The 12,765-nt window shown below is 40.1% G+C and overlaps 1 protein-coding gene across 1 annotated transcript in view; it reads left to right on the top strand.

Annotated features, from left to right (window-relative positions):
* The window catches only part of col6a1 (collagen, type VI, alpha 1), a 32,770-nt gene that overhangs the window by 10,512 nt on the left and 9,493 nt on the right, over window positions 1-12,765 (top strand). The window contains exons 20-26 of the mRNA XM_084731795.1: window positions 304-366; window positions 3,634-3,696; window positions 5,189-5,251; window positions 5,382-5,432; window positions 5,513-5,548; window positions 6,036-6,098; window positions 12,383-12,448. Of these exons, the coding sequence (XP_084587921.1) occupies window positions 304-366; window positions 3,634-3,696; window positions 5,189-5,251; window positions 5,382-5,432; window positions 5,513-5,548; window positions 6,036-6,098; window positions 12,383-12,448 (405 nt within the window). The remainder of the gene's footprint in view (window positions 1-303; window positions 367-3,633; window positions 3,697-5,188; window positions 5,252-5,381; window positions 5,433-5,512; window positions 5,549-6,035; window positions 6,099-12,382; window positions 12,449-12,765) is intronic.

The raw sequence follows: 12,765 nt of genomic DNA, 5'->3' as shown, positions 1-12,765 counted from the left end.
AAATACAGCTAAATTAAATCTAGGTTTAGAGTAAAAACTAAACTGAGGGGTTTAAACCTAATCCATTAACTTTTTAAGCTAGTTTAAAAGTTTGGTGCAACATGATTTAAAGTTAAACCATGATTTTATCTGGTTTAAAAATGAATCCTTGTTGGTGCAACCCAGTCATACAGTTTTTGTATTGCTCCCATGTAAACACTGATTTAATTTTGTTAAAACTTGGCTCTGTCTGCTTCACTTGTCTATTGTTACTGTCTTAAAAGCCTTTAGATCGCATTATAAATTTGTTGTTTTCCTTTCCAGGGGGAGCCTGGACCCCGCGGAGAACAGGGGAGGGAGGGCTCAAGTGGCTCCAACGGAGACCCTGTAAGACACAGTCAAAGATAATAACACACACATTGACATCAACACACACACAGGAGCTGTAGTATGTACAGTACCACTGTTGCTTAGCCTGTTGTATAGAGTTTCAGGAGGCAGCACAGCCCCAAGTACGAACCACCCACTTTTCTCTCTGGCAGCATCCTTTTTTTTCCAGTTGGAGACGGGAGCTCATGCCCGAGTGTGCGTGCACGTGTGAGCATCCATCTTTCACGTTGAGGCGGGGGAGTACATTGTGCAGAAGTTTGAACAGAGGCGAATCTGGCTGGAGCCCCAAGTGCTGCCCACTCCTGCATGCTCCATCTCCCCTCTCTCGTTCTCAGCTCTTTACTCCTCCTGGGAACATCAACACTCACTCTTTCCCCTCTGACTCAGTTCTTCTCTCCGTCTGCTCCAGCCAAAGCCTCAGTATGGTTTTCTTAATAAGGCACCAGCCAGTGTAATAATAATAATACGTTACAAGCGTTAGTTGTGGTAACCTCCGTGATGTCAGAACTTTGAATGGCTCTTTTGTGCTGCCTCCTTTTCCTCATCAGAGCTGAATGAATAGTAACTGAACTGAAGAGTACAGCAAACATGGAATAACTGACATGTCAGGCCTACCTCATACACTCAGGGAAAAAACGTATCCTCACATGTACTAATGTGCTTGACTTCATTTACACTCATTAAACACTGTCAAGCTGCAGTACAGTGTACAGCACTTAATATACTATTTTAGCAATATTTTTGTCATAGCTTTTTTTTGTTAACGTTAACTTGTCAACTAGAAGAGCAATATTAAAGGAAAAATTCAGCACTTTTCATTTGCATTTCCAGTCATCGTGGATGGTAAATGTAGTCAGTTGAAACCTTAAACTCCTCAGTCCTGCTTTAATAAAAGAGAAAACAAAGTTCTTCTGCTGCAAAGTCTGTTGTTCTTCCTGCATCCAGTGATGTCATTCATGTTAAGGAAGAACTACAGACTATTTCAGCTTGGGTTTCTAGTCTCCTCCTCTGGGTAGCCAGGGGGTGTGCTAGATAAGTATTTTTGTCGTTTTCTGGCCAACAAAGTAATAACTATAGGCTAGGGTGGTTATAACTCAGGAACATGGGCTTGGGAGTCACAAGCTTGCTTGCAATGCATCGTGGTACATGTAGGCAATGTTGCCTGGCTCAGTGTGCAGGAAAATTCTTGAACTCTTGAACATCAACATATAAAGTGCTGAATGTTCCCTTTAATTTCAGCTCTGTGTATCCACTGTACAGATGTGGTCCAGTTGTGATTTAGCCTTGCTTCACAAAGACTGGAAGCAGGGTCATTACCCATTAAGGCTGTGACTAATGTTTATTTTCATTATTGATAAATCTGCCAATTATTTTCATGATAATCTGTGAATCATTAAGTCTATGAAATGTCAAAAATTTGCCAGTGCCCACAGTGATGTCTTGAAATGACTTCTTTTGTCCAACCAACAGTCCAAAATGCAAACACTCCTCATTTAATATCATAAATGACAAAGAAAAGCAGCAAATTCTTATATTTAAGAAGCTGGAACCAGCAATTTTTGATACTTTTGTTTGAAAAATGATTGAAACAATTTATTGATTATCCAGATAACTGGCAATTAATTTTCTTTTGATCGACTTATCAGTTAATTGACTAATTGTTGCCACTCTAATACGCATCAACACATTCAAGTATTTTGCTCCATTTCACCAGTATGCAGAGTTGATGACTTCACTCTGAGGACAGGACTGCTGCATGCAGCAGCTGGTTCCAGCTGTTGTTTGCCAGGAAATAGTGCCAATTCAAAAGCTCCTTCTATAAACTACAATGACTTGTTTTCTATAACTGTAAATTATGTGTCAAATTCACAAGACATAATGTGTAAATCAGACAGGTTTAGAGATTTGGAAGGAGGTTTTTTTTCCACTTTTGTCAGGGCCAAATTTTCTGTTTCCTCATGCATCCAGTCTTTGACTAAAGTTAGGCTGAATGTGTCTCAGCACAGCCATGATCTTTGGGATTATTGTAATATTGACCTGATTACAAACAAGCATTTGTCCTAAAAAGTTGGAGTTGGAGTTAACATTTTCAAAATTGTGTGAAACAAGCTACTGGGAGTCTATACTGCAGCATGCTGGTAGACATTTAACTCACCACATATTAACATACCATGATCTTGTTCTGATAGCGGCCATTTTGAATTACTCAGCCTGTGACACTGAAAAAAAATCCTATGCAAACAACAAATTCTTCAGAGATTCAGATTGAGCTAGTTAACAGTTACCAAGTCAGCTAGCAACTAATGCTTCAGTTTACTGTAGCAAGGATGCCACCGTGTTCCCAGATGTTTCATAACCAATAGAAATTATGACAGAAAATATGTAAAAGGGACCCAAGTTGTGATAATTAGAATTAATTCGTTGAATTATATTCATTAATTGAAAGAATTTCTAAATCCCTTAAAAGAGGCTGAAAATCTTGTTTTGCTGACCTCCAGTGATTTAACTTCTGATTTCGATTCAGTGATGTAGAAATGTGCTCCAGGACACCGTGACATCACTGTTGGGTGTGGTTTCAGGGCTGTTGGACCTCTGACTTCTGGTGAGATCCAACAGTCCTTGAAACTGTGATAATCCGCCTCTTATTAATTAACATTTTAGTTTGAGACAATTTCAGGCCAGCTTCTGGTTTATTCATTCATTCATTTTCTGTAACCGCTTATTCCGTAAGGGTTGCGGTCTGCTGGAGCCTATCCCAGCTGACATTAGGCGAGAGGCGGGGTTCACCCTGGACAAGTCGCCAGTTCATCACAGGGCTGACACATAGACAGACAACCACTCACACTCACATTCACACCTACAGGCAATTTAGAGTCACCAATTAACCTGGCATGCATGTCTTTGGACTGTGGGAGGAAGCTGGAGAACCCAGAGAGAACCCATGCAGACATGGGGTGAACATGCAAACTCCACACAGAAAGGCCCTGCCCCAGCCGGGGAGCTGGGGGAGCTTCTGGTTTACTAGCCATCAAATAGAGTTGCAACAGTTTGCCAATGCCAAAGACTTATGGGAACTCAAGTATAGAGTATGGAAAAATGCCCCAAATGTGAAGCAGGACTATGTCTCTATGTTTTTGTTGCCGCTGGTTGTTGTGAAAACCTTTTGCCAGTTTTTTCCTTCGGCTGAGTGTGCTTTATGTGGCTGTTTTTGTTGGAGAAGTGTTTTAACGGTGTCTCATTAACTGTGGTGTTGTTGTTTTCCAGGGCGAGTCCGGCAAGGTCGGACCTGCTGGCTACAGAGGAGATGAAGGACCACCTGGACCAGAAGTGAGTTTTATGTGACACACACATACACACACATACATTCTGTACACTTAAAGGGCCTGAAAGCCTCGTCAATCAGCTTCCTGCTATTAGCTGATTTATATGGTCCTACTTAAAAACAAAATTATGTGACTTTTGCATCTGTGTTTTATCTTAACTCTTCTCGCTTGTTTCAAGGTGGGTGGGGAGGGAGCTCAGTGGGTAAACTTACGTCACAAACATCCATAGACCAATCAGATTTTAGCAGCGGTTGAATCAGAATTTAATGACAGTCCAGTGGGCTGGTCACTGTTAATCAAATCTGATAAAACTATACCCACACACTCCTGATGAAGGAAATTAGCTATGTTTTAGAGTGTTAAACTCTTTACAATTTTTCTTTTAAACTTTTTGTTACCTTATTTAGTCATGAATGTTTAACGTTACAGAGAACTAAGCTTTGAAACCAATTTTTGTCTGTGTTAAATTTGAGGTAAGCAGTTTATTTTTGGCATCACTGGGCAAAGGTTCCATAGCAATCTTTATGCATATTGTAATTCAAGTGGTCCAAAAGGAAAGCTAGACTTTTCAGGCACAAACAAACACGCCCAGACCTCTACACAATGCCAGATTTTGCATGAATATAGCCAAAACAATCCTCAGTCTGATCTACTTGTGTGTGTGTGTGTGTGTGTGTGTGTGTGTGTAAAACTCTGTCTGCAGCTCTCACAGACAGAGCGCAGAGGAAAGAGACAGAGAGAGCGAAGTAGCCATTGGTTACTATGTTTTTATAGAGATCATACCTCAAAACCTGCGCAGTGTATTGGCTGGGGGCTTCACACTACTGCCAAACAGGCTGAAGCCCAGAAACGTCCCGAGTAAAGCAAAACATGAGAAAACAGGAGAAGACAGCCGAGGGCAGGGTCTCTGCAGATACAGACACCACCACACACTTCTAGGTCATAAGTGATGCTTTAGGGGGATTATGTTTAAACATGTTTGTTTAACTCCATACATTGTTTTTTAGGAAAATATTGTATATTATGCCATTAATCTTACTAAGTCATGAATATTTGATGTTGGAGAGAAACACAAGATTTTAACCTGCATTTTTAAAGCCCAGAATGAAAGAGCTCCAACTGTAACTCCACTGATTTAACTCCAAAATCCAGAAAAATGTGTAATTTACTGTATCAACTGCAATCCAAAAGCTGCTATAATCATCAGTCTTGCATATTATAACTATTATCAACCATTACTTTCAGTAACTGGACATTTGTAATCGCACAATTGAGGCAATCGGCTTGTAATAACACGCACCAGATTGCAGTAACTCATCGTTATGTAATCAGTTAAAAGTCATTCTGCTTCATGTGGACCATGTTTGTTCATACACACACACACACACACACACACACATACACACACACACTCAAAAACATATGATAAAATCCAAATGTTTTCAACATGTCACATTTCATATGTTTCTAATCTTATCATTCCTTTCATGTACCAGGGACCCAAAGGACCGAGAGGAATCAAAGGAGCTCCAGGAGACAGAGGCCAGATGGGGGAGAGGGTGAGTGTGGGAGACAGAGAGGGGGGAGAGACAGCTGTGTGCCATCCATCATTTTCCCCGCCATGAGGTGTGTGTATGTGTGTATGTGTTTCTGTGTTTATGTAAGTGCTTCTCTTTTTCTGATTTTCAGGGAGAAGATGGTGTCATTGGAAATGGTACTGCAGGTTGTCATGGTTTCCAAGTATGTATATATGTATGTCATGTACGGCACACTTGGCTACATGTGAATGTGCATATCCTCAATATTTACGTCTTTTTCAGGGTTATCCTGGGCCCCGCGGAGAACCCGGTGAGCCGGTAAGAGTTCTGTCACATTTCTGTTTTAACGTCTATTATTAGAAACCAGATGTTGGTCTGATATGTTCACAAATGACTATCATTGAGTTAGTTTTAGTAATTGGCCAACACTCTTAGAAATAACTAACTGGTTATAGATATAGATATATAGATATATAGATAGTTGAAATCCCTGAACAACTCCAAAAAGAAGTCTTTGGATGAACTTACTTACTGGAATCCTTAGTCTAACAAAGAACTCTTGACAAACCTTTTCTTCAGTAAAGGGTTCCTCAGAGGCAAATGGTTTGGGTAGAACCTCAGCCATCCAGGAGGTACCCTTTAAAAGCCCGTCTTTCTAAGAGTGTACATATTACTTTGTATTTTAGATTTACACATCCACATTGAATATGAGTCTACATATTTGAAGTTTACTGCCTGCAGTGTAAATCGACTGTGCCGCCCACATGCGCTCTTTGAACTCTGACATTTGCTGTGCAACCTTCAGGGTGCCAAAGGAACCCCTGGACCCAAAGGAGACGAGGGAGATCCCGGAGATCCAGGCCCCGATGTGAGTCTTAACTCCTTTTTGGAGTCGCTTCTCACTCTTGATCACATTTTATCTTTCCTCAATCCCTTCTTGGCAGAGAGCGCGGACAGGATGTGAGTAACATGTGTGGATTTATGGCCACATTTACATATTTCTTTTTTATTGTGCTCTTTTAACACATATAATAATATACAATAATGTGTTTCTTCTTTTCATTTCTCTCTTTCATTTTGTTTTTCTGCATTAGCCCCCCACATACTTTTCTACTACTTATTGTTCTCAGTCCATCCATCTTGCTCTCACAGTCTCCTTCTGTTCTGCAGCTGGAAATGCTTTCTCCAGTAGATCTGAACACATTCTGTGTGTGTGTGTGTGTGTGTGTGTGTGTGTGTGTCACTGGGGAAGAGAGCGTTGAGCTGATGCAGCTGTGTATATGTCGTTGTCAAGGATACCAGGAAATGAGCAGAAATGATGGAGGGACTGCATTACTCTTTTAGTGTGTACGTGAGTGAATGTGCATGTGTGCGTGTGTGTAGACAGCACATATGTGTGGTTACCCGTGTCCACATAGCGTGCCAGTTTTAACGCTTCAACCCCTGGTTCAACCTGGTCGTGTTTACATTGAAATTATTGCATTTCCAAGGTCCATGTTTCATGGCGTAAACATTTCTGCACATGTTTGTACTTTTCTCTTGTGTGTACACCAGTGCAGCCTGAACTCTTTTCTTCCAGAGTCCCACATTGTAAAGCTCTGGATTTACACTGTCAGCTCAGTTTACCACTCATCAGGACTTTGTGTTACTATAGCACAGAGGTATAATTCACCCAGTCAGCCCACTGTGTGTAGTGACAGCAGCATGCAGGAAATATCTCACTACCTCTGTAACAGACTCCACAGCTGTGATAAAGGACGGTGATGCTCAGTTTGATTACATGACGTGATTCAGAATATGTAGGATGTCATGGGTCTGTTTAAAGGAAACAGTTTTGGAGTATCAACAAAAACTTCCAAGTGCTACTTGAAGTTTGTTTCTTCATTGGCTTTTTCTAGACTTTTTCTCTGGCTTTTTCTCAAGGTGAAATGTAAATAACAAACACCTTGCCTCAATCAGTCTGCAAACTTGTGCTTAAGATTTGGAAAGTACAGTATGAAGTAAAGAGGCTGAAATATACAAAATCACCCACATGCTTGAGTTCCACTTTTACATTCTCTTGACATGTTCTTTATTTTTAAAATATATGTAACTTTGTTGGCACCTTTTCATAAAGGTAAAGTTCAACTTTATTGCTACATATACAATCATGCTAAGTACAACTTACAGCCAGATTCGGTCTGCATTAGGAGCAGTGGGCAACCTCTCCTTTCCTGCTTATCTTCAGCTATAATCTATACCGAAAGCAAAAAACCTAAAATATTCATTTATTTATATACATATACACATATACAGCCAAGAAATAACTCTGCAGTGCATTTGTTGAATTTACATCAGGGGGAATGTAAACAGCAGCAGCAAGATGGTGGTGATAATATGGTTTTCATATAATAAGTCATTCTCCGGGAAACATTGTCCATCAACTTTGATTGTATTTTAGCACCAAGCATTAACATGACATTAACATGCATCTTGGGTACGTGGAAAGCTCTACGTACAGGTATGAATGCACCTAAGATGCATTGAGGACGTGCTGAGATCTGTTCGCTCGGACAGTGGTGTGTACGTCAGTGTGTCCTGGGTTACATTAAAGGACTGCCTTCTCAGCGTGAGCGAAAGTATGTACTCATTCATAAAGTGAGAAACAATGAGAAGAAGCCACAACAGAAGAAATGGTAGAGTACACATATTGCTGCTGTGGACAACAATGCATTTGGTCTTTGCAAACAGAAATGATGTACGTGTTTATTTGCATAAAGAGCTTTGATGTGATGTGATCGCAAATGCTTCCTTGAGAAACATGTGGAGATGCATTCTTACGCCAGATGTGAACTGACGTACTTAAAGCTGTCAGCTTGTGATCAAATCACCAAAGATGCATGTCAATGCCAGATGTAACCAGTTATTTAAAGATGCAGCTACAGGCAGCAGCTAGTTAGCTTAGATTAGCATAAAGACCAACAACATGGGGGACCAGGTAGTCTGACTCTGTCTGAAATCTGCAACCTTAAAGCACACTAATTAACACCCTAAAACTTCTTTAATTCATGCAAAAAGTATTTAAATACTTAAAAGCTTCATATGGACAGATGAGAGTAGTATCAATCTTCTCATCTAACTGCCTGCACGAAAGTGAATAAGTGCTTATCCCATAAACTACTGCCATAAACAAACCATCACTAATCTTCCCTCTGCTGCTGTTCCATTGGTCAGTCCATGACTAAGTCCTTTATAAAAATACATAATGAGATGCCACATGTTGTCTATTCTGTGGAAAAAATGAATCCATTACAATCCATTTATCCTCTCGGGCATCCGTCCATCTTTTTTTCTCTTTTCAACAGGCCGTTATATCTGTTCCTCTGAACAGTCACTTGTTTGTTCCCACATGTTTTACATTGGTCCGCTCACTGTTTTGGACAGTTCAGTGGAACAAACTGTTACCACTTTGAAATCATGAGACCTCAAACTGGCTAACAACATGCTCAGAAAATCTAATGCCACTGGCTTCATTGTGATTTTTTGAGCATCTGCATTTCTAATTTTAAATTGCTTAAATATTTTCACACTGCACAGGCATGTAGTTTGTTGCCTGCACTTTCTCTGGCCAGAGGGGACAGCAGGTTATAGGCAGGGGTGTGTCAGAGAAGATAAAGGTGGAGACCGACCCTTTGACTTTTCCACCTATTTAACTTTTTAGCTGACACACTATGGAATGATAATATACACATAGTCAACAAGGTACAGCGCGCAGTCACATCTGGTTACATGTCCTCAAATATGACGCCATAAAATCAAGGTCAGAAAATGTGCTTTAGTAATTATGTGGATGATATGGACCATGTCCTATACATCAGTGTTTGAACTTGAGAATGTTGTAATTGGAACCGTGTGTGTGTTCTTATTCAAGGCTGACAACAACTATGCGTGTGTGTGTGTGTGTGTGTGTGTGTGTGTGTGTGTGTGTGTGTTAAAAGCCAGGTGGTTGGCATTACCCTTTCTCTCTCTCTTCTTTTTCATATCTATCCACTGTAGGTAGATACTTTTATCGCAGCAGTGCAGAATAGCTGGTTTGAGTCGGCTTCCACCTCAGATCAAAGGGCAAAAATTACTTACTGTGTTGATCTGTGACTTTACAGTACCGTCCTGCCTTCTTGCCCTCTTCTTGCATCTCAGTTCTGCCAGGCATGTCGAGCTACAAATGAGTTTTTATATGACTACTTGGGCTGCCCCCAACAGAAGATTTTACTAGTCAACTACAGGTCATTAGTTCAAGCCATTAGTTGAATAGTCGTCACACATTTATGATGTCAATTATTTCAACCTATATTGTTGGCCACGAAGCAAGCCAGCTGTTAAATGTTAATGGCAAAAGTGGTAATAATTTTTTATACATATATATGTATATATGGCCTTTTCATAGCTGTATCGGCAGGAAAACTGCAGGAAATAGGGACAAACGTGGGAATCAAACCCACAGCAGAGAGGACTCACTGTCCCAGTATATGGGGCACATGCTCTACCAACTGAGCTACAGGGCTACCAGCAATAATGATTCTGAATGGGTCAGAACAACTAGCATTGAGACAATGCATTAATTTATTTCAACACAATATAACTCACATTGTTCAAAACATGGGAATAAATAACTTCCAGCCTCACAGAAACAAATACTCGTGGACATATACTAACAAATTAACTCGCTACAAACTCATTCCTGAACCCACCATGGCTTTGTTGTCCCCGGTGTCAGAGTCCTGGTCGAAGCCTTGGTGCTGACTTCCTTGTTGTCAAAGTGGCATCTGTCTCAGAGACACAGTCCCAGTCTAGTGGGACTACTAACCGAGCTAATGAGCTAACTAACTAACTACATAGCTAACGGCAGCTACAGCACAGCACTAGCAGTCCATAGCTCCTGCACTTGCAGTGTAAACAAGTGAGTACAAGTCCCTCATACTGTTAGTATATTGTTAGTGACTTCAGTATAACAAGAGAAAACGTCTGTGTTGCAACAATCACATTACTTTGGTCCTCAATGACAAGGCACAGCTCCCAAATGAAGTTTGAAGTGTCTTTTTCTGCGACTAGCAGATAAATGAAAACTTTGTTGACTAGAACTTCTTAGTGAGAAGTTGTTGAGTCAGTTATAAGGGGACAGCCCTTGTGACTATCAATCAGAATGAATTTGAAGCAGAGCAGAGATTAACTATGTATGGACAAAACTGGTTGAATTTTTTTTTTTAATAATCTCAAGGACTTGCAGACATTAAGTCACATTTCTTATTGTACCATTTTTTTTTTTTTTTGATGAAGAGAATGGATGCAGCTCTTTCTATATACTCAGCAGCCGCTGCCTTTGAGCCTGCACATGTGTTTTCAAGCCGTTTGGAAAACCATTTCTGGAGCATAATTCTATTATGCGTGGTATTTAAGTAATTCTCTACAGTTGTCTGCAGTCTTCTCCACAAACCAAAATACTCACATTTCTTTATCATGTGTTTATGTAACAGTATCTCTGGGAACATAGACTTTAAAGTCGGGATAATTTTCCTAACTTGATTTACAGTGTTAAGCTCTTTATTCTCTTCACTTCCACAGTCTGGATCATAATCTCATATCGATCAGCAGTAGTCAGAGTTCAGCAGCTGCAGCGGCTTTGGCTGCTCTCTCCAGGCCAGATATGGCCTCAGCTAAGATTTGACTTTTCTCAGACTGACTGCACCCTTTGGAAGTGTTTTGATATGGTAATTTCATCTCTAGAGGGCGATGTGTCTTGTAACGTATACTGCAGCCCTTTAGAAGTTTCACATAGGCCTATATGGAATATGGTAAAATATTGACTTTAGTTGTATTTCATCATTTGGGGGTTTTCATGCAGCCAAAGTAAAAAGAAATTGAATAAAAAGGGGAGAAATGGAATGAATAAATAAAGACGTAAGGGCAAAAGACAGAAAAGGAAGAAAGTAAAAAGGAATGATGAAAAAATAAATAAGCCAGGAAAACAAAAACACGACAGTAACAACATGAACTTTTCACGTATTCAGTGATGCGTTTTCAATTTCACTTTAACTTCAGTGCATGCTAGTATAAATTCTTCCACAATGGAAATAGAAACTGGAAGATTTGTAGATTATCGACAGTCCAGATTTATGAACATGAGGGTTGCTCATTTTAAATTGGACATTGCCATCTGGATATTTTATTTTTAATGTTCCTCAACTATCACAATATATTTCTATTGTGATATATATATCAATAATGTCATCCAACCCCAGTGAACACACACTGTAATCTACAAAAACACTTTCCAGTTGGGGTATCTCAAGGCTCTATTTTAGGACCATTACTTTTCTCCCTGCTTAAGTGTTTTTATGCTGATGATACCCAGATTTACATTGCTATCCCACCAGGTGGTCCACGTTGTTTTTACAAGCTGAGCATTGGTTACCCACTGTTTGGTTATCTGGGTGTCACCTCTATTCCCTCACTCACTATTAAAAACACTTGAATGACATCCTCAGGCTTTCCTCCATTAACCTGACGCACCAGATGGTTTGTTACACAGAACCATCTGGGAAGTTATCCTTGGAAACTGTTTGGAGTGGGGCAGACACCTTTTAAGTACACTTGGCAGGTGATTGGATGAACCACCTGTCTGTCATTTACTGTTTCACTGACTACGTCAACCAATCAGATCTCTGATGTCGTAGCAAGTGGAGCCAGTTAGTACATTGAACTCTTGCCAAAGTCCATCAGGAGAAGATTAAAAACACTGTTTGTAATGCCAGTGAAATTATTTCAGTTGACTCCTGGATATTATATGTGCAGATACAGTTACATGCACGTGATCCCAAAGATGAGCAGAGAAGCAGCACATGAACATAGCTGTACCACCCCCCTGCAGTCATATGAGGGCTTCTTAATTTATAAAACACACCCACAAAACATAAAGCTGTCATCTTATCATGAAATATTACTGCACATTACAGCCAAACACTAATTGATGTTTACGGCAGTACATTTAACATGGATACTGTGTGTAAAGCATTGTAGTTGTGTGTATAACATGTTTGAGATAGATTTATTCAAGACAAAGACTCAGTACAGGTTTGGGCCTCTCACTTAATCTTCACCCTTTTCCTTCTTTTACAGAACAACGACCCAGGGCTTCCAGGACCTAAAGGAGCCAAAGGTCACAGAGGACCCGAGGGCAAACCGGTAAGAATACCATGGAGCCGTGGCATGAGCTGATTGTGTGTGTGTTATAGGTTTGTCTGCATGTGTATGCAAGTTGAGACATTGGAGGGACAGCTGTCCACACATGCTAAGTAGACCTCTCTCTAACTCTTAACCTACTCTCACATTCACATTTTGGTGTCATTTTACTCTTTTCTGTAAATATCTAAAGTGGAAAATGGCCTTTGTTTGAAGTTATGGTGAACGTAAGATTAGCCAAGCACAACTCAATTGGAAATTATATTTTAAATGACATGTTTATACAGCCACTGATTTTATTCTTAACAAAGCCAGTATTA

This window comes from Lutjanus erythropterus, chromosome 12 (genome assembly GCF_056507025.1).
Source record: "Lutjanus erythropterus isolate fLutEry1 chromosome 12, fLutEry1.hap2, whole genome shotgun sequence".
Lineage (NCBI taxonomy): Eukaryota > Metazoa > Chordata > Actinopteri > Lutjaniformes > Lutjanidae > Lutjanus > Lutjanus erythropterus.
This window is presented reverse-complemented; position numbering and strand designations above follow the sequence as displayed.